General features: G+C 48.3%; 10 protein-coding genes across 10 annotated transcripts in view; 4 read left to right on the forward strand and 6 right to left on the reverse strand.

Moving 5' to 3' along the window:
- Positions 1-289: 289 nt before the first annotated feature.
- On the reverse strand, positions 290-1,869 carry CNC06280 (conserved hypothetical protein). The gene is made up of 10 exons (XM_569886.2): positions 1,766-1,869; positions 1,646-1,652; positions 1,559-1,570; positions 1,467-1,499; positions 1,212-1,309; positions 987-1,094; positions 854-911; positions 720-785; positions 609-658; positions 290-552 (listed from the first exon to the last, which is right to left on the reverse strand). Exons 1-10 carry the CDS (start codon positions 1,778-1,780, stop codon positions 550-552), a joined length of 450 nt encoding a protein of 149 aa, XP_569886.1. The 5' UTR covers positions 1,781-1,869; the 3' UTR covers positions 290-549.
- A 180-nt stretch (positions 1,870-2,049) lies between these two features.
- On the forward strand, positions 2,050-4,224 carry CNC06290 (cytoplasm protein, putative). Its single transcript, XM_569887.2, has 3 exons — positions 2,050-2,405; positions 2,478-2,951; positions 3,004-4,224. Exons 1-3 carry the CDS (start codon positions 2,078-2,080, stop codon positions 4,164-4,166), a joined length of 1,965 nt encoding a protein of 654 aa, XP_569887.1. The 5' UTR covers positions 2,050-2,077; the 3' UTR covers positions 4,167-4,224.
- Positions 4,169-5,567, reverse strand: CNC06295 (hypothetical protein). Its single transcript, XM_024658464.1, has 3 exons — positions 5,111-5,567; positions 4,576-5,063; positions 4,169-4,521 (listed from the first exon to the last, which is right to left on the reverse strand). The coding sequence occupies exons 1-3, from the start codon at positions 5,544-5,546 to the stop codon at positions 4,249-4,251; spliced, it is 1,197 nt and encodes a 398-aa protein (XP_024514319.1). The 5' UTR covers positions 5,547-5,567; the 3' UTR covers positions 4,169-4,248.
- A 164-nt stretch (positions 5,568-5,731) lies between these two features.
- On the forward strand, positions 5,732-7,807 carry CNC06300 (lipid binding protein, putative). The gene is made up of 8 exons (XM_569888.2): positions 5,732-6,124; positions 6,175-6,310; positions 6,361-6,415; positions 6,466-6,553; positions 6,605-6,815; positions 6,869-6,999; positions 7,059-7,532; positions 7,599-7,807. Exons 1-8 carry the CDS (start codon positions 5,777-5,779, stop codon positions 7,635-7,637), a joined length of 1,482 nt encoding a protein of 493 aa, XP_569888.1. The 5' UTR covers positions 5,732-5,776; the 3' UTR covers positions 7,638-7,807.
- Positions 7,766-9,340, reverse strand: CNC06310 (conserved hypothetical protein). Its single transcript, XM_569889.2, has 6 exons — positions 9,186-9,340; positions 9,107-9,134; positions 8,590-9,056; positions 8,401-8,529; positions 8,245-8,324; positions 7,766-8,192 (listed from the first exon to the last, which is right to left on the reverse strand). Exons 1-6 carry the CDS (start codon positions 9,279-9,281, stop codon positions 7,865-7,867), a joined length of 1,128 nt encoding a protein of 375 aa, XP_569889.1. The 5' UTR covers positions 9,282-9,340; the 3' UTR covers positions 7,766-7,864.
- Positions 9,341-9,474: 134 nt separating this feature from the next.
- CNC06320 (BET1 protein, putative) lies at positions 9,475-10,549 on the reverse strand. Its single transcript, XM_024656879.1, has 4 exons — positions 10,333-10,549; positions 9,986-10,232; positions 9,875-9,931; positions 9,475-9,805 (listed from the first exon to the last, which is right to left on the reverse strand). The coding sequence occupies exons 1-4, from the start codon at positions 10,338-10,340 to the stop codon at positions 9,650-9,652; spliced, it is 468 nt and encodes a 155-aa protein (XP_024512558.1). The 5' UTR covers positions 10,341-10,549; the 3' UTR covers positions 9,475-9,649.
- A 185-nt stretch (positions 10,550-10,734) lies between these two features.
- CNC06330 (hypothetical protein) lies at positions 10,735-12,846 on the forward strand. The gene is made up of 3 exons (XM_569890.2): positions 10,735-11,601; positions 11,662-12,201; positions 12,364-12,846. The coding sequence occupies exons 1-3, from the start codon at positions 10,990-10,992 to the stop codon at positions 12,526-12,528; spliced, it is 1,317 nt and encodes a 438-aa protein (XP_569890.1). The 5' UTR covers positions 10,735-10,989; the 3' UTR covers positions 12,529-12,846.
- On the reverse strand, positions 12,805-14,321 carry CNC06340 (conserved hypothetical protein). The gene is made up of 6 exons (XM_569891.2): positions 14,066-14,321; positions 13,756-13,987; positions 13,548-13,684; positions 13,354-13,471; positions 13,120-13,277; positions 12,805-13,040 (listed from the first exon to the last, which is right to left on the reverse strand). The coding sequence occupies exons 1-6, from the start codon at positions 14,271-14,273 to the stop codon at positions 12,868-12,870; spliced, it is 1,026 nt and encodes a 341-aa protein (XP_569891.2). The 5' UTR covers positions 14,274-14,321; the 3' UTR covers positions 12,805-12,867.
- Positions 14,322-14,478: 157 nt separating this feature from the next.
- On the reverse strand, positions 14,479-16,381 carry CNC06350 (RNA splicing factor PRP9, putative). Its single transcript, XM_569892.2, has 6 exons — positions 16,243-16,381; positions 16,078-16,178; positions 15,809-16,026; positions 14,981-15,757; positions 14,710-14,925; positions 14,479-14,645 (listed from the first exon to the last, which is right to left on the reverse strand). Exons 1-6 carry the CDS (start codon positions 16,336-16,338, stop codon positions 14,512-14,514), a joined length of 1,542 nt encoding a protein of 513 aa, XP_569892.1. The 5' UTR covers positions 16,339-16,381; the 3' UTR covers positions 14,479-14,511.
- A 93-nt stretch (positions 16,382-16,474) lies between these two features.
- Positions 16,475-17,500, forward strand: part of CNC06360 (conserved hypothetical protein) — a 1,653-nt gene continuing 627 nt past the window's right edge. The window contains exons 1-5 of the mRNA XM_569893.2: positions 16,475-16,538; positions 16,585-16,630; positions 16,712-16,721; positions 16,777-17,204; positions 17,252-17,500. The exon at positions 17,252-17,500 is cut by the window's right edge and continues 188 nt beyond it. Of these exons, the coding sequence (XP_569893.1) occupies positions 16,522-16,538; positions 16,585-16,630; positions 16,712-16,721; positions 16,777-17,204; positions 17,252-17,500 (750 nt within the window). The 5' untranslated portion in view covers positions 16,475-16,521. The remainder of the gene's footprint in view (positions 16,539-16,584; positions 16,631-16,711; positions 16,722-16,776; positions 17,205-17,251) is intronic.

Here is a 17,500-nt window from a genome sequence, read left to right on the forward strand (position 1 = left end):
GCTTTTTCCCGGCGATTATAAGGCGTTTCCGCGATGTTTTGAAAACGTAATTTCGGCGACTGAAAGAACCACGCAAAAGGGTTCTTCGCTCGACATGATGATGACAGTTTTACACACATCTCTCGTTTATATAACACCTTTTTTTCAGCATGAACGCATACAGGTCGATCTTCTCGCTTTTCACTTGGCGATCGACGAACTCCTATTTTTGCCTATCTTTCTTCGCTTCGTCGCTTCTCGTACACATAAATGGCATGAATGCCAATGATGTCAGTCTACTATAACGGTTGGATTCTTACACCAATTTTATTAGATAATTAAGATAATTATGAAAAGAGGCAGAAAAAGGAGAAAACACATAAAGACCACGCATCAATAAGACAAACAGAAGACCAGGCAGGATATCATCGGGATTCATTGTTTCCAATATACATTTGAATGTTTCCTTTTCACTCCATCCACCTCTTCATATCGCATTCTCGCATCCCAACGTGCAGCGCCAATCAGGACAAGTAATGACAAGAGGACCCAGAATGTTGATAAAGACATTTACTAACAAAGACGATCAGTTGGGTACTGTACTAATCAAAAGAGCGAAGCAGGCTTACTTTGGCGATCATCATAGTAACAAACTCGTTGTAGTCGATCATTCCGTCACCTGAACATGTAAAAGTCAGACTTTCGCATTGATCGTACCACGTCCGACACAATATCCTCACCGTCCTTGTCTGCCTCTCGAATCATTTCGCTGATCTCAGCGTCTGTGAGCTTCTCACCAAGATTGGCTATACCACATCATTAGCATAAAGGCCTGCAGAAACTTTCTTTCCAAACCTCGTTTGCATCAACTTACTCATGACGTGCTTCAACTCGGCAGCAGAAATATGACCGTCGTTGTTCTTGTCGAAAACCTATTCGAGCGAGAGTCGTCAACTTAACATTCATCTTTTTCGTCTCCTTGGACGCTGGGCTGATACGAATCTCACCTTGAAGGCTTCTCGGATCTCCTCCTCGGAGTCGGTGTCGTGCATCTTCCTAGCCATAAGAGTCATGAATTCGGCAAAATCGATAGAGTTGTTTCCATCGGCATCAACCTAATAGTTATTCAAAGTCAGATTAGCTCTCAAACATGTTTGTTACAGACGCCATTGCCCATTGCGACGACTAAAACTCGTCCCGAGTACAGCTTTGAAGAGGGACCAAAGACACACCTCGTTGATCATGTCTTCAAGCTCAGCTTGAGTAGGGTTCTGGCCGAGAGATCGCATAACGGTACCGAGCTCCTTGGTAGTGATAGTTCCATCTCCGTCTGTGGTAGACCATAGGTAACGAGGTGCAATATGGTAAAGGGATCAATGGGGCGGGGAGAGTTAAAGAGGTGAAGAAAGAACATGAAAAGTGCAAGATGAAAGAGATATCCTTTGAGTCAGTATTACTCCAAAAGTACTCCAATGGTTATTGCGCACCCTTATCGAACAAAGAGAAAGCCTCTTTGAATTCTATCACATGTGAATCAGTTAATGAAAAGAGTGTGCTAAAAATAGGCAGATATGCGTACCAGCAATTTGTTCTGTAGGGAATGCCCATAATGATCAGTATAATCGCCCACAGCATCCCTTTCCAAAGTGGCGGTATAAAAGCTTACCCTTAGTCTACAGAGGTCATGTAGACGAATCCATCAGCAACCGTTCACTTGTGTCGCGGAGAACAGGGGGAGTGTATGCGACGCCATCGGCAGGGTGTTGCAATGGGAAGGTATACTCACAAGTTGTTCAGCCATCGTAAGTTATGTAGGTTGTTGTTACTCGTGATGTTTCGTGAAAGATGTAAAAGTACAGTTAAGATTAGTTGTAGAATGCACGAATTGCACGCCAGTAGGTGAACTGTATGACGGATGAAGCACACGCCGCGTTGGCCGTGAGAACAGTGATCAGCCTCACTTTTCAGGAAATTATCAGGCTTACATATGATGACGTAACTGTGTCTGTTATGTCTTTTCAGCGACTCGCTCTGTCACTGCAGGAAATCTTAGTTTCCATCGTATACTCCTTCAATCGCCTCCTAACTACTCCAAAAAATGTCGGCAACCTACTCAAATAGGTCCTTTTCGGTATACAATGTACCGCCACAACTTCTCGAAACCCTAGCTGTCCGGTCTATCCAAGCACAAAACGGCGACCAGCAGCAGTCCGCTCTCCCTACGTCAGCGTCTACCTTGGCTGCAGCAGCGCCGCCTGCCGCCGGTACTGGTATCAGTTGTCAGACATGTCCTCAAGCAGACTTCGATACTATTGAAGAGCAGCGGGCGCATTTCAAAAGCGATTGGCATCGATATAATGTCAAGGTCAAACTGAATGCAAGTGGCAAGGTTATCAGTCTTGAGGAGTGGGACAACATGGTTGAAGGTGTGTGTCTATCGACCATGGCTCGAAAGACATCAATGAAATGTTTGGGCAAGCTGACAATATGAAATTTAGGTATTTCATCAATATCGGGAAGTGCTTCTTCTACCTCTGGATCCGAGCAGAGCAAAGTGGCTCGTCTACTCAAGAATCAATCACTTGATGAATCAGACGACGGCTCTTCTGCTGCTGCCGAGCTGGCTGATCGTCAACGTCGAGCCCATCTTCGTACAGCCGTCATTTGGTTCTCCCCTTGCGCCCCTGTTCCTGAACTAAACATACCGAAAGACACCCAATTCGGCGTTCACCGAGCTCTCTTTCCCCCTTATGAAAAGGCTGGTGACTATCTGGAGGAATTGAGACGAATGCAGCTGACGGGTGATGAAGAAGAGGATGGGGAGAGGAGGTTGACGTTTTTGATGGTTGCAGGAGGACATTTTGCAGGAATGGTTGTTGGGATAAGACCGAGGGGCAAAACGGAGAAGCAAGACGTCAAAGGAGCTGGGGACGTGAGGGTTCTGAAACACAAGACTTTCCATCGTTATACGAGTACGTCTTGAGGTCTCTCTAGCTTAAACGCATACGCTGACATATATGATAGCTCGTAAGAAGCAAGGTGGGTCTCAGGCAATTAACGACAACAACAAGTCAAAAGCCATCTCTGCCGGTGCCATGCTCCGTAGATACGGTGAACAAGCCCTTCAAGAAGAAATTCGTGCGCTTCTTATCGATTGGGCCGATGATATCCATGCTTCAGAGCGTATATTCATCCGTGCCAGTACGCATGGAAAAAAGTCTTTTTGGGGCTACGAAAACGCTCCGCTCGAGAAGAATGATGAACGGATAAGGACGTTCCCTTTCCCTACGAGAAGACCGACCTTACAAGAATTGTTGAGGTGTTGGCATGAGTTAACAAGGGTTAGGGTTTCTCATTTGAGCGAGGAGGCATTGAAACAGCAAGATGAAGCGTACATCGCTTCACTCCAGCCCAAGACGCAGACAAAGGCCAAGCCTGCCCCCGCGCCAGTCAAGGAAGTCAAGTCAATAGCACCAAAGATTTCGGCGGAGGAAGAGGCGAGATTGGACAGATGGAAGAGATTGGACGAAATGGTACGGAAAGGACGTATTAATGCGTTGAAACCTTTCTGGGAAAAGTACAGCGAAGAATTTTTATCCAACCCTGCTTCAGCATCGTCTTCCCTTTCTCCCGAAGAAAAATCACAGTACACACAACCTTATCTTCTCTCCGCAGCGTCATCGTCATCTCAACCTGAAGTCTTGACATACTTCCTTTCCGAACTTAAATTTGACCCGACCCTGGCCGTCCCTGGTGACGCGTTAAAACGCCCATATGACCTCGCCGCATCAAAAGTTATGAGAGATATCTATCGTAAGGTTGCTTACGACAATCCAGACTTGTGGGACTGGAAAGCGGCGCGCGTGCCACCAGGATTGAGCGAGGAAATGGAGGCAGAGCAAAGGGAGAAGAAAGCCGGAAGGAGAAAGGGGTTGAAGGAAAAGCTCAAGGAGAGGGAGAAGTCTAGACAGGAAGCAGAGGTGAGGGAAGCGCAAGAAGAGGAGGAGAGACGGTTGAAGACGGAGAAGCAAGAGAGGGAGAAGCCAACGAGGTTGGGTGTGAGCGGTCCGCAGAAGTTGGGTGGTGGTTCTGCCGAAGGGCTGGCCGGGCTGAGTGCGGAGATGAGGATGCAGATTGAAAGAGAACGGAGAGCTAGGGCTGCAGAGGCGCGGTTTGGCAGCAGATAGGTTATTTGTATTTGCATAGTGGCCTAGATCTATATACAACAACACAATGATAATTCCCCTGTAATCGTAAAGGCACAACAAACTATCTGCTGCGCAAGGCGGACCACCTTTCCGTAAACTTCTCATTCATTTGCAACCTTAAAGCTTCTTCTCTGCTTACGTACTCCTCCACTGAGTCTATCAAAAGATTGTGCAGCACAACTGCTGCTAGGACCATGTCTCGTGCCTTTTCTGCTTCGTCGGCGTAAATAAGAATGTGCGCCGCATTGAGGTATTGCCACCGAGATTTGATCATACCCCATGCTGTTTGTATCATATTGCGTATCAATGGTTGGGCTTGGTGGTTGAAGAACATCTGTGAGAAAACATAAGCATAGTACTAAGCAGGAGAGCAATGAATGTTGAGTACCTGTCGTTGGACAGTGGGATCATCTGTCTCTTGCTGTTTCGGGTCCAGATCATACAGAGGCAAAACCATGTTGCCACACTCAAATCCCTTATCGGCCACGACAAACTGTTTGCCGTCGAAATACTCCCCAGTACTTCCGCTTCGCCATGGTAGCCCATCTTGCATCGTCTTGTCTTGTCCTTTCCCCTCTGTGGGCCCTGCAACAACCATCCGCATTCTCAAACGGTCATCACACACCCCCAAAAAATTGTACCCTTCGCGACAGCTTTCCTGCCAATACTCCATTGGCCCACCAGGTTTCAATCCACCTCTGTGAAAATGCATGTGAATGCCGTCAAGATAGCCAATACATTCGGGTATGCGATTGGACGATGGAGAATGTGAGCAAATGAAGGAACGTTCTTGTGATGAAGGCCAGGAAACGATCAAAGGGAACTGTTCGAGGACGGCGGTGAGGGCGCGTTTGGTCCACTCGTTTGTAGTACCGGCTATGACGAAGGATCAGTTTTCGCGTATGAAAACTGGTAGTGCTTACCACTGATGCCAAATTTCTGCTGTATGTCCTTGGTAGTCATGCACCCAGGCTGAGCCAATCTATACACCAGTAAAGCTAGTTGATACTCTGCTTTCGCCTGTTTTCTACTCCCCGTGCTCTGGAACACTGACGCGCCTGCAAATCTAACCCATATCTCTTTCTCCATCTCCTGCTTTGACATCCTAAAGCTTCTCCTAAATTCCTCCTCTGGGGCATTCAGTATGGCATCTATGTTCTCGGACATGCTTGAAGAGAGATGGGACTTTTTGTATGTCGCAGGACGGTCATAGTACCGTTTGCTCTCTATTTCCGTGCGACGCGCCAGCTCGGCATCGTATTGTGCTCGATATTTCGGTATATGAAGCAGGGGTTGAAGTTGCTGTAGACTACTGTCGAGTTCCCGGAGGGCTCTTGCCTTCTTGGTGACTTTGGGCATTTGAGATATGTTGATTGCGTGTTGGAAAGAGAAGAGTGGAGCAGTAAAGTGGAGGTAATGAGAGCCCCTCAGTATTGTTGTTTGTTGCCGCGTACCGAGTATGTAGTTACGATGTTAATTAAGCCTGTCGCCATCGCTTTATTATTAGTTCCCGCGGTCGTTACTCTCCACTATTATCTGCGCACTTCGCTATACTCTGATATACTTTCCCCCCAAATCGCTCACAAGCTATGGACCAGGACGGATTTCACTCAATTGCATGGGACGACGCACCCTCAAGCAACCCTCCTCTGTCTGCCCCGTCGCCATCTCAATCGCCATTTGAAGAGGGCTTCGAATCCATCTCACCGTCATCCGCACAACCGCCGGCTTCAGATCAGTATGAAGGTTACGATAACTCAAAGGCTGGTGAAGCTGGAGACGTTGGGGTGACATTGGATAGGAGGGAGAGGCTTGGGGGTCACGAAGTTGATGGATCAGTCTGGAATGGGAAATGGATGGATGTGCAGGTCAGAGAACCCGCCAAAGAGCACGAGGGGAGTAAGGATATGTACGTTTCGTACGCTGTCAAGACAGAGGCAAGTTTATGACTGTGTGAATGGGAGAATGTTCTGATTTCAATGAATAGACGAGCCTTCCAACATTCAGGAAACCTCTCACAGTTGTCCGGAGGCGATTTCAGGACTTTGTCTTTCTGCGAGAACATCTCGTGAAGAACTTTCCAGCTTGCGTCGTGCCTCCGATCCCTGATAAGCATCGTTTAGGTAAGCTCCTTGCCTATCATATGGAGATCATCGCTCAATCATATGAACAGAATACATCAAGGGAGACAGGTTCTCTCCTGAGTTTGTCGAACGTCGCCGATTGGAGTAGGTACAAGCTTTGGTGAAAGATCGACCTATGCTGATGCTATCAACAGTTTGCAACGATTCGCGGATAGGATAGCACGCCATCCCGTCCTTCAACGTAGCCAACTTGTCAACGACTTCCTTCAAAGCACAGAATGGGCAAGTCCATTTGGTATACCAGCCCACTAGCAAGCTAACACTGCTGTACAGAGCGTAGCCAAGCACCACCACATCTCCCATCCACCTCCTGAATCTCACGCGTCTCTCATAGACTCCTTGTCTGACACCTTTATCAATGCTTTCTCACGGGTTCGTAAGCCCGATGCGAGATTTGTGGAGATGACCGAAGAGTTGGAGAGGTTTGAAGAAGGCCTGACTGGAGTGGAAAGGGTCGTTGGGCGAGGAAAGAGTCGGGTTGATGGTACGGCTCTTATTATTGGTGATGGGATTATAGAGCGCTGATAATCTATCTAGACCTGGCGGCTGATTATCAGGACATGGCAGCTGCTTATCAAGGATTGGGGTACCTCGAATCAGGTATCACCGAACCCCTCAACCGCTTCGCAGAGAAGATGCTGGACTTTTCCACTCTGCTCAAACACATGGTATGCGTCTACCCATACTTAACGAAAATTCTTATACTGACGCGATAGTACATCGATAGAATAACACAACCATCGAACCGTTCCTCTCTTCCTCCCATTCACTCCTCTCATACTCTGCCACCCACCGTAACGTCATCAAGCTCCGAGATCAGAAGCAACTCGACTTTGAAGAACTCTCTGCCTATCTCTCGGCCATTGTGTCAGAACGTGATCGCCTTGCAGCCCTTTCCTCGGGTCACACTGCCGCTCCTGTAGGTCTCGGAACGTATCTCCGTGATCAGATGGATAAATTGCGCGGAACGGATGACATCCATACCCGGCGGGAAAGGATGAGGAAGATGGATGGGAAAATCAAAGAGTTGCAAGATGCTGTGACATTGGCGCATGAGACGAGTAATGCGTTTTCGGAAGAGGTTATCAAGGAGCATGCGTATTTCGAGCTGGAAAAGAAGCAGGAGATGAAGGATGCGTTGCAGGCGTATACGGATGGACAGGTGGAGATGCTGCAACAGGCGATGGATGACTGGGATCGCGTAAGTGCCTGCATCCACGCGTGGTAGAGACTGTTTGGCTAATTCTTCTATCGCGGGCGATCACAGATTATTCCACTTCTTCAACGAATACGCGTAGATGTTTGAGTGTCGCAATCACTAAAACTAAATTAAAACGGTGGTTTTGCTCTTCGTTTGTTGTATATGCAGTCTCGTCATAATCCTTGGTTGAAAGCAGATAGGAAGGTAAATTAGAAATCATGACTTTTCATTCCCCCGATTTGTATAAACAATGCCCATGCTATGCCTTACACCATGACAACCAAGCACCCCCTTTAATACATAAGTATCACAACACCTTCGCTTATTCTTCTTTATTGCCTCTTTGCCAGCTCCTCCGCTGCCAAAACGATCTCCTTCCCCCCTATCGTACCGGTTCTTCCACTCACACCAAACGTTAACGCATAACCGGGGGGCAACTCTGTTCCCGCAGGCGGCAATTCGAGCACAGGCCAGCTGGCGGGTTTCGGCTTGACGAGAGTGATTTCAACTTTGGTGCTGAGGATACGGTAAGAAGATACGTTGGGGTCAATGGGTCCGTAGAGAGTGACGGTTTTGAGAACTCGTTTGTTTGAAGGGAGAGAGAGGGAAAGAGAGAGTGTTTGCGGGGTGAATGTGATGGTGGAACGAGACTTATCGGCACTGGAGATAAAATGCTGGTTAGAACTATTAATGCGGTATGGGGAATACTTACCCTTTGGCGAATGCGGAGACGATCACTTGTGTTGGTGTTTGATAATGATCCAGTCTACAGTTGACTACTTCCTCCTTGGTCTATTCGACATGCCATATATCAGCATCGCGTGTTTGATTGTCTTGCAAAGTAGAAAAGTGCAGAGCACAGACTCACTTCATCCTTCTTTGGTCCCATAAACAAATGCTTCCCTTCTTTACATCCCGGGATCTTCATGAATTCATCAAACTCGAGCACTCGTCGCTTACAGCACAAGTAACCCTTTGAACCTTCGTGGAATATCGCCTACGCCAACGTTCTTTCATCAGTGTTGTAGGTGAATGGAAAAAAAAGATTGAAACTGACAGCCTGAGGGTGGTATCTACAAACCGCTTTCTCCCCGTCTCCTCTGGAGACCTCCTCCCCTTCCCAAGTAGCTCCACATGCAAGACGTTTGCATCTTGCACCCTCGGGTACAGGAACAGAAGGATCATCCTGCTCCTCTTCCTTGACCTCTTTATGCTCCTTGTTGGGTTGAGAAGGTGTAACAGCTGTAAGCGCGGATGGAACAGAAGAAGGAGCGGAGGTGGCAGTGTTTGAAATCTTGCTAGATTCAGCGGTTGGAAGCTTGGCAGTGGGCGCGGCAGTGCCGTACGTTTCGACACCGTCACTCGAGATGTTGGTGACTACTAGATGTGATCCAGCCTCGGAACCTCTTTGCGGGGCAGCGGGGTTGACGCGAGGCGCTGATGTGTGTTTGCCTTTTGTGCAAGGTGGGAGCGCCATGAAAGCGTCGAATTCGAGAACAGGCTTGTTGGTCTCTTTGCAGCATGCTGTGACCAAGATCAGTATGTCAGATTCATGATATTTGACAGAGACTTACACCATGACTTGAGTCCCTCGTGAAAGATCTATAGAATGTTAGAATGTACAACAGCAATGTACAGTCAAAGAGAACATACTGGCCCTCCTGGGTGATAAGCGCAGCTGCCATCTTGGTTGTTATCTTCTTCGTATTCCTTTCCACAAGTTTGATTTGTGCACTTGAGTACTGCCATTGTGGGCTGCTTGGAAAAAGTCGGAGATCCACAAAACTATCCTGGGCAGATGTTATCGAGCGAAATATCTGCTGGTGCTAACGACGGAAGATGGATGGACTGGAAATGTCTAGAAACAGAAGTCACGTGACTCAGCCTTGTTCTATTTATTGTTGCCTCGGCTCTCCGTTTGTGTATCACCTGACTAACGAACTCATGCACATCACAACCATGCAGTATAAGAACAAATAAGATCAACAAATACAAGCTGTGAAAGTTAAGAAGCTAGCAATAGTTAAAGACGCCAGATCGTCTCATGCCAGCGATGATAAGACATCGTACTCCATTAGAAGGTTAAGTGACTTTTACTATGCTACGTAGCCCGCCTGTCATCGTCTCAACCACCAAAGGACAACAAAGATCCACAGGACGAATAATAAAAACATCATTAGCCAACACCAGTTCCCGCCCTGCCGTTTGGCCATCTTGTTCATCCGCCTGAATGTCCCGCTCAGGAAGGAAGAGGTGGATGAAAAGGTGTCATTCTAATTTTTATGGTTAGGGGCGTACAGCATGAAAAAAAAAAAAAAAAGAGATCGGAGATGGATACTTGCCATGTTGCCTAATTGGATATTACTATCCCGCACTTCGTTTCCTATTCCTGTTGTGATCTGCACCTTCCCGTAAGCAAATACAAATTCCACAGTCACCTGATTACGACTCACGTCTTTCAAGATCTTAACCTTGCCTAACAACCCTTCTAACCGTTCATCATTCTGTCCCTCGATGTCATGTGTTGCTCTCGTATATCCGCTCCCCATGCCACCTCCGTATGGGGATTCTGAGAATTGACTTGTACCTGCTGAGGATCCTGGTCGGAATGATGAAGGAGATACGCGCCCGGAAGATGGACCCGACGGAGGGAAGAGGGCATTGGATGATTGTGGATTCCGTTGAGATAGTGTTGTTAGACTGAGGGTGCCAAGAAGGGATAGACGGAGAACGCGACGCCAGCGGTAGCAGATTGGGGTCGTTAGTGGGTGCAAATACTTGGACCAGGATGAAGACCCACTGGCTCATTCTGTATTGGATGATCGAGTGCGGTGTGGACGTGATTTGTAAATAAATGCTGACAATGTGCTTCGGAATTGGGATCTCTGTTCGTTGCAGCGCGGGTAGGGGGCTTGGTTACGGAAAACTCTACAGTTCTGTGATATATGCTTGTTCTTCAAGTCGTGAAGAGATCTGGCCAAGAAATGATCCGCCGGATTGGTGTGTGGTGGCTCGTGGCTATGCATGGGATCAAATGCCCGAGATTGGGAACTCGCTGTTTTTCCTTCACCGGTGCGGGCGGCGTGCCCCGCTCTGGAATCCGCCCTCTGGTGTCCCGCTTTCTGGTGGCTAGACTGGGCGGGAGTATATTATCTAGCTGGGGTGCCTTGGGCTATCCCTCTGGTTGATGTCCCTGATTGTCCTGGCTTTCACTTTTCCCAGGCACGGCTCTCCCAGAGTCATGACAGACCGAAAGAACAGGAGGGGATTGCGACTTGCGAGGGGGCACTAGCTCTTCAGCTCTCCACTTTCTTTGGCCACTGTTTTTCCCTTCGCTCTCACCCGCTGCCATAGCTCATGCCTATAATAGCTCCTCCCTCCCCTCGACTCCCCGCCCCTCGTATACTCCCGTCTCCGTACTTGCCAGCACAGCACCGTTCCCACTCACAGCCCCACAATGTCAAAGTACCCCCAGCCTCACCACTCCCCGTATCACTCCTCCAGTTCCCTCCCTCAGCAGACATCCCAACAGCAGCCGTCTGTCCAGTATTTATACGACCCGTCACAACCCTATACCTCCGCCATCCCCTCGCCACAGCTCAACAGCAATCTATCCAGACCCCCAAACTCTGGCCCGGCCAGTACCGCCCCTTCTTCTTCACCCAGATTTCAGCCATATTCGCGCCCGCAACCACAGCGATCGACCTCGTCCAACTCTACCCAATCGGTGCAGCAGAATAACAATATGGGTATGCCGCCTCCTAGTCTCCCGCCGTCAAATTCCATACGCCCTCCTACTCAAATATCGCCATCTCATCAACCGTCGCCGCTTCACCAGTCTGCGTTATCCTTTCTTCCCCCTCAAGAACTCTCAAGAGGCTACAGTGAATCGACGCACAGTCCTAACCATCTTTCTAATCCACTATACAACACTGGTTACGACGAGATAATGTACAGCAACACGGGTGTGCAGCAACCGTACCTGCCTGTTTTACCAGATACGGGAAACCACGAGCCTTGGGACAGACCTCTGAACGATCAAAGAGTTGGACCAGACGAATACTCCCAGGCAAGTGATTCGCATTGCCAAGTCACTCGATGACGAGACTAACCTTGCACTCGCCCGCAGGCACTGGCCATTTACACTCATATCTATGATTCTGTCCCCTACTTTGTCCCCAACACTCAACCTGCCCCTCATATACCTGAAAACCACAACCACACGACCACATACGAATCAGTTGTTCTTCTTGCCAATGAAGGGCACCAGATCCTCACAGGGCAAGTGGACTCCCATCAACGTCACACCCTCACGTCCTCGACGGGAGTTGGTGTCACATCATTGCCCACAGGAATGGGCGGTGCTGCTCAAGTCCATACGGGACCTAGTCCGGGACCTGGTGCAGCGTCCACGAATCATGCCAACGCAAATCCGAACAATATCAACCACGGGAACAACATCAGTATCGGGAACGGGAAGCAGGGAAGCAGTGGTACCGCGAGCGGTGCTGGTACGCTGTCAGGAAGCACGATGACGGCGGGAAGGAAGAGGGGGAATTCGGGCGACAAGAAGAACGGGCCTCCACCGACGTGTTTGGGCTGTGGCGCGACAGAGACACCAGAGTGGCGAAGAGGGCCGATGGGTCCGAGAACATTGTGTAATGCCTGTGTAAGTTTAGGTCTCAATCCAATCCCTCCTTTGGCCCCTTTCCCGCTTTTCAGGGCACACTAGCTCCATCATGAACTTGTTTCGATCACTTTGCCACTCTTTCTGCGAGTGGCAAACGCGCGTGAGCGAGTTGAATAGACGCTGACATCCATTCGTCGATAGGGGTTGGTACACATGAAGTTGCAGAGAAAGAAGAAGAAGGCAGAGGAGAAAGCGAGATTGGAGGCAGAGAAGGAGAAGGAAGCGGCGACGGCGGCGTTAGGCATGGTGGGAGGGGGCTTTGGCAGTGGCTTAGCAAGTGCTTTACCAAGCGCTTTCCTTCCTTAGCCGGAATAGCAAAAAAAACAGCTTGGTGCGCCAAGATGAACATTACGAAAAACGCCAAAGAAAGATCTACCGTTGTGAGCATGTTGAAAAAGAAAATGGACCTGGCAAATCCAAGTAGAGATTTTTGTTGTACATTGTTAAGGTCGTGAATATCCTTGTAAAAATCAGTAGTATGTTTATTGCTTAGACTGGTGGAGGGAGAGGCTGGAGCTGAAAGGGAATCAATCACCTTTTTTTGTGCTCATATGTCGACTTTTGGGTAATATAGTTACATCCACATAGCAAAAGTAGGTACGCATATGAACCCTTTGTGAAGCCGTCATTCCTCCGCCCATTTCCCTATCTTCCTTCAGTCTCAGCCTTTTCGTCATCGAGATTGGCCTGTTCCAACCCTGCGATAAGTGTCTCGACAACATCTCGCTCTTCGTCGCTATCATTGTCTTGCTCCGTTTGCCATTCACTTCCCTGGTGGTTCGGGTTCTCTCTCAACAAATCTGCTCCTTCGTCGGCATCTACATTCCCGAATCCATCATTGCCTCATCAGCCAAAGATTTTTTTTTAAAACTCATACAGAAATAAAGAGATGCATACCTCTTTGCCGGCGACGTTCGACCCTTTCTTCTTCCATCTCCCGCTGAATACTTTCCTGCATAGCCTTGATTTCATCGGCATCTTTGCATGTGCGGTATCGTTCGATAAGGTGAGAGTTCAGTTTATAGAAAGAATGTCCCCATGAAAACTTTGCTAGCCTTCAGTTCGTCGTCGCCCTAAGTCAGCATTTTTGTTCTCTGTTCAAAGTTTAAACATTGATGAAAGAAAACATACAGAACTTCAGCCCAGTCGGCGTGACCGGTGATGTAGAATCCAGCAGCAAGTGCTTCAACGCAGTTCAGCCGCCATGGTTTGCCATAATTGACCGGGTTGCTTGCAATCAGGAAAGGCACTGAAATCGCCAACATCAGCCCAAATCTCCAAATAACCTTGACCCTGAAACAGAGGAAAGGTGTGAGAAAACGCACGTAAACGCTCGTAAGGAGACTTGATTTTGTTGAACGGCACTTCATCTAATCGCGCCCAACTGCACTCGACAACGGCGAGTCCGCTCATTTGGACAATCTCATCATCTTCCGGTGAGATGACTTTCTTTCCCTTTGGTCTACATCCTCATATCAGTTCTAATCTGACAATATGAAAGCCACTCAAAGGTCAAGAACGAGAATGGCTCACGTCAAGACGATACCCCTAAATCTCTGGCCTACTCGCATGGCGTTGATTAACCCATGCCTAGCCAATTTCTTTCCTGAACATCGTTTCGGATCACAATGATCAAAATCCCACATGGCTACGGGGACTTCGATCGTGGCAGGCTCCTCTTCTGAGCTTTCCTCATCCTCTTCATCGTCCTTTTCGGAACCAGAACCAGAACCCGAACCCGAACCGGAGTCTGACTCCTCGGAACCTGATTCATCCGTCAGCGAAATCTGCGAGAGCACTCCCCCAATTATTTTGGAATGGAAAGGAGAAGGAATGAACATACTTGTGTCAAGGTTCTCACCTGCCATTACTCGTCGGAATATCTCTTCGTCGTCCATGCCTTCCCTGGCGCCCCCTCCGCTAGGACCGGAACGTAAAGCTTTTTGCCTCCCACTCCCTCCAGCTCGAGCGACAGAGAATCCCCCTCGTCCACGGCCACGTCCACGAGGCGCTGTTGAACGTTGGTTCCTTTCCTTGTTTGGTTTCCCCATGTTTTCAAAGGATTATCTGAATACTGATGAGGAGAGAGGTGAATTGTTGTTGATTTGCGACGCCGAGAAAGACAGGAATTTTTGGTCGGGATTATTTCTCTTCCACCCTGCCCGCCCTGTGCTGTACGTATCCATGTCTAATATCCCATCTATGTTCTTGACCATGTCGTTTCCAGATCTGCATATTTATGTAAATAAGTTGGTGCCCAAACAAATGCATCCCATGCTGATACATATTTTAAATAAGACCCTGTCTCTGCAACTGCTCATACGTCCTCTTATCATACACGTTTCCTTCTTCATCTTCAAACTCCTCCGCCTTGTCCATTGCGGTGATTTCTTGTCGGCCTTCTCGCTTCAGCTTCTCAGCAACTGCCAATCAAACGATTAGTATCATTATAATCTTCAGGAGGGTGCAAAGAAGACCTGGACTCACGGGCAAGGGCGTCATTAATTTTGGTGATATACATAAAGTGCTTGGATGGCGGTAATCCCAACGCCCGTAAACCAAACGCATGCTTTGACTCCATAAAGTGCTTTTCGAAAGCCTTTCGGCCGTTATACGTCGCATTAGAGCAAATTTCACAAGAGAATTCAACACCGAGACCGTGGAGTTTGTACAACCAGTAAGGGATTGGTTTACCGTCCCATCCTAAAGGGAAATTGTCAGTGAGCGGTGCAAGTGATTATCAAAAACCGCAACATACCAAGAGGAAGCTTGAGCGGGTTGTAAATTTTCCCATCATCTGACTCCTCGTCCGACTCCTGACCACCAAGCTCGACCGCTTCAGCTGGTCCTTCCTCCTGCTCCTCAATCTCCTGCTCTCTTTCCCTGGCTGTCAACGCCATCTTCCTTTCCACTTCGTTTCTAGAATCAGACAACAGTTGAGGTATAGGAGGAAAAGTCAAGAGGGCAGTGACGAGGAATGTAAGACGAGCGGGAACCATGAGCTTTGAACGGTTAGAATTGTTGGGAGTGGTGGCGGGAGCCGGGGATGATGTGGATGGAGCAGCAGACTGTCCCTCAGCGGCCTTCTTCTTGTGGCCTTTGGAGTTGAGATGCGCGTCGTACACTGTTTGCTTTGAATAGTTCTTTTGGCAATACTGACACCAGATCCCCTCGCCACCGTTCGCCTGCTTCTTCGCTCCAGAATTCTCCCACCCATCGATCTGATCAGCCTCCCAAGCTGTCTCGAACCTCTGTTCCTCCTCCTTAATCTTTTTTTGGATATTCACAAGCGGTAAAGCCCTCTCGAAAAAGGAGAGAAGGTAGGTGTACAATGTTTGGACGTATTCTAGGTAAGCGGCGTTGGACTTTTCCTTGAGGTCGAGAGTGCGTTCGACTTTGCCGTGCTTGAGCATGTCGAGATATGCAACATAAGAGAGACGAGTGGATCCCTTGAGGTTGAGGTATTGGGAATGGGAAAGGTAAAGGTCAAGGTGTTTGCCGTAGGCTTCCTCACCAGAGAATATGGAATCAAGAGCTATGTTCCAGTCAGCCGCCATCCAAGCGCAGTACATTCTCACAGACTCACGGTCAACAACAGTAGGCTCCTCCTCTCCTTCCACCTGGATTACCTGTACGCCGTCACCCTTGACTAATTCATCCAACTCATTGATGAACTGTCGCGCATTAATCCCAACATTTCGAGAGTGAAAGTCCTTAATCTTGTTGAAACGAGTGTAGAACTCAGCAAGGTCATCCTCTCCTGGAGCGGGGGCTGATAACAGAGCGAGTTCTCTGGGCCGCAACCTACGTGACGGTCGTGAGTACGGGATCACGCAAGTGACATCTGAAACGCACCCCGGGATGTCTTCGTATTGCTCGACAAGCTCTTTCCGCAGAGTTCCAATTCTTCCTAAAATTTCTGCAGCCTTTCTATCCCTTCTAACCACATTTTTAGTCTACAATCGCAGATACATTAGCACGTCATGAGTTTGTTGTATTGTGTTGTGCAGGAGTACTCACGGCGGTGGGGTTTTGCATGAGAACCTCGGCGAGAGCCTGCTCATATCGCTCTATGCTCTCATGAGTTTGTCGCTGAGTCTCTATAATAGAATCCATGGTGTTGAGGGATGGGTTGTGGATGTACAAGTATAGAGGAAATGTAGTGCAAAGGAAATGATAGAGGAGATGAAATGGCCACACTCGCGGAAATTTTCGGCGACACCCGTTCTATTGTATTCCATCTTCTCTTGCATCTCAGTACATCTATACTTGTCATTCAAACATATATCACGAATAAACATGGCTGGTGTTAATGTGTAAGTACGTAGTCATTCTGTCCAGCTACCAGCTTACATCTAGTAGTGGCGACGACAAGCTCGTATTCGAGTCTTCCGAAGCCGTCACGGTCGTACGTATATAAACTCTGATGTTTCTTCGAGAGGTTCAGGAGTGCTCATAAGACGAACACTTTTGTTCCTCTCGACTTTAGGCTCCTACCTGTGAGTACAACTTAATCAATCCTTGTAAACAAATGCTGATGATTTTCCTATACAGTCGAGGCTCTCAACTTGAAAGAAGATCTCTTGCGCGGAATTTATGCTTACAACTTTGAGAAACCTTCCGCCATCCAGCAACGTGCGATCATCCCCATCATCCGTGGTCGAGATGTTATTGCCCAAGCCCAGTCTGGTACGGGTAAAACCGCCACCTTTTCTATCTCAATGCTTCAGTCCATCGACACCAACTTGCGCGAGACTCAGGCTTTGGTTCTGTCCCCCACAAGGGAATTGGCTGTACAGATCCAAACCGTCGTTCTCGCTCTCGGTGACTACATGAACGTCTCTTGTCATGCTTGTATTGGAGGAACCAGCGTTGGTGAAGACATTAGGAAGCTTGAGGCTGGGCAGCAGGTTGTCAGTGGTACTCCTGGACGAGTGTTTGACATGATCCGAAGGAGAAACTTGAGGACTAAGGACATCAAGGTGCGTCTACGTCTTGTCAGAAGTACGGTAAAGCTGATGCATCTCAGATGCTCATTCTCGATGAGTCTGATGAACTCCTCAACAAAGGTTTCAAGGACCAAATTTACGACATCTACCGATACCTCCCTCCCGCCACCCAAGTTGTCGTTGTCTCCGCGACCCTCCCTCATGACGTCCTCGAAATGACTACCAAGTTCATGACAGACCCTGTCCGAATTCTCGTCAAGCGTGATGAATTGACTCTTGAAGGAATCAAGCAATTCTTCGTCGCCGTCGAAAAGGAAGACTGGAAGTTT

The sequence above is a fragment of the Cryptococcus neoformans genome (assembly GCF_000091045.1).
Source record: "Cryptococcus neoformans var. neoformans JEC21 chromosome 3 sequence".
Lineage (NCBI taxonomy): Eukaryota > Fungi > Basidiomycota > Tremellomycetes > Tremellales > Cryptococcaceae > Cryptococcus > Cryptococcus deneoformans.

What these genes read in the sequence shown, in the direction of transcription:
- CNC06280 (XM_569886.2), bottom strand. An exon ending in AGATCCGAGAAGCCTTCAAG is followed by an intron (nt 912 to 986) that starts GTGAGATTCGTA and finishes TCGCTCGAATAG; the next exon opens with GTTTTCGACAAGAACAACGA. An exon ending in TCGAGAGGCAGACAAGGACG is followed by an intron (nt 659 to 719) that starts GTGAGGATATTG and finishes TTACATGTTCAG; the next exon opens with GTGACGGAATGATCGACTAC.
- CNC06330 (XM_569890.2), top strand. Translation starts at nt 10,990, where the DNA reads ATGTCAAAGTACCCCCAGCCTCACCACTCCCCGTATCACTCCTCCAGT. An exon ending in GACCAGACGAATACTCCCAG is followed by an intron (nt 11,602 to 11,661) that starts GCAAGTGATTCG and finishes ACTCGCCCGCAG; the next exon opens with GCACTGGCCATTTACACTCA. An exon ending in GAACATTGTGTAATGCCTGT is followed by an intron (nt 12,202 to 12,363) that starts GTAAGTTTAGGT and finishes ATTCGTCGATAG; the next exon opens with GGGTTGGTACACATGAAGTT.
- CNC06310 (XM_569889.2), bottom strand. Translation starts at nt 9,281, where the DNA reads ATGGCAGTACTCAAGTGCACAAATCAAACTTGTGGAAAGGAATACGAA. An exon ending in CGAGGGACTCAAGTCATGGT is followed by an intron (nt 9,057 to 9,106) that starts GTAAGTCTCTGT and finishes TCTTGGTCACAG; the next exon opens with CATGCTGCAAAGAGACCAAC. An exon ending in TGGGACCAAAGAAGGATGAA is followed by an intron (nt 8,325 to 8,400) that starts GTGAGTCTGTGC and finishes CATGTCGAATAG; the next exon opens with ACCAAGGAGGAAGTAGTCAA.
- CNC06340 (XM_569891.2), bottom strand. Translation starts at nt 14,273, where the DNA reads ATGGGGAAACCAAACAAGGAAAGGAACCAACGTTCAACAGCGCCTCGT. An exon ending in GTCTCCTTACGAGCGTTTAC is followed by an intron (nt 13,472 to 13,547) that starts GTGCGTTTTCTC and finishes TGGCGATTTCAG; the next exon opens with TGCCTTTCCTGATTGCAAGC. An exon ending in CGAACGTCGCCGGCAAAGAG is followed by an intron (nt 13,041 to 13,119) that starts GTATGCATCTCT and finishes TCGGGAATGTAG; the next exon opens with ATGCCGACGAAGGAGCAGAT.
- CNC06350 (XM_569892.2), bottom strand. Translation starts at nt 16,338, where the DNA reads ATGGATTCTATTATAGAGACTCAGCGACAAACTCATGAGAGCATAGAG. An exon ending in TCATGCAAAACCCCACCGCC is followed by an intron (nt 16,179 to 16,242) that starts GTGAGTACTCCT and finishes CTGCGATTGTAG; the next exon opens with ACTAAAAATGTGGTTAGAAG. An exon ending in CAATACGAAGACATCCCGGG is followed by an intron (nt 16,027 to 16,077) that starts GTGCGTTTCAGA and finishes ACCGTCACGTAG; the next exon opens with GTTGCGGCCCAGAGAACTCG.
- CNC06300 (XM_569888.2), top strand. Translation starts at nt 5,777, where the DNA reads ATGGACCAGGACGGATTTCACTCAATTGCATGGGACGACGCACCCTCA. An exon ending in CGTACGCTGTCAAGACAGAG is followed by an intron (nt 6,125 to 6,174) that starts GCAAGTTTATGA and finishes TTCAATGAATAG; the next exon opens with ACGAGCCTTCCAACATTCAG. An exon ending in CGATGGATGACTGGGATCGC is followed by an intron (nt 7,533 to 7,598) that starts GTAAGTGCCTGC and finishes GGGCGATCACAG; the next exon opens with ATTATTCCACTTCTTCAACG.
- CNC06290 (XM_569887.2), top strand. Translation starts at nt 2,078, where the DNA reads ATGTCGGCAACCTACTCAAATAGGTCCTTTTCGGTATACAATGTACCG. An exon ending in GTGGGACAACATGGTTGAAG is followed by an intron (nt 2,406 to 2,477) that starts GTGTGTGTCTAT and finishes TATGAAATTTAG; the next exon opens with GTATTTCATCAATATCGGGA. An exon ending in GACTTTCCATCGTTATACGA is followed by an intron (nt 2,952 to 3,003) that starts GTACGTCTTGAG and finishes CATATATGATAG; the next exon opens with CTCGTAAGAAGCAAGGTGGG.
- CNC06320 (XM_024656879.1), bottom strand. An exon ending in AGGTTAAGATCTTGAAAGAC is followed by an intron (nt 9,932 to 9,985) that starts GTGAGTCGTAAT and finishes GGGAAGGTGCAG; the next exon opens with ATCACAACAGGAATAGGAAA. An exon ending in ATATCCAATTAGGCAACATG is followed by an intron (nt 9,806 to 9,874) that starts GCAAGTATCCAT and finishes CATAAAAATTAG; the next exon opens with AATGACACCTTTTCATCCAC.
- CNC06295 (XM_024658464.1), bottom strand. Translation starts at nt 5,546, where the DNA reads ATGCCCAAAGTCACCAAGAAGGCAAGAGCCCTCCGGGAACTCGACAGT. An exon ending in GCAGAAATTTGGCATCAGTG is followed by an intron (nt 5,064 to 5,110) that starts GTAAGCACTACC and finishes CCTTCGTCATAG; the next exon opens with CCGGTACTACAAACGAGTGG. An exon ending in ATCCCACTGTCCAACGACAG is followed by an intron (nt 4,522 to 4,575) that starts GTACTCAACATT and finishes GTTTTCTCACAG; the next exon opens with ATGTTCTTCAACCACCAAGC.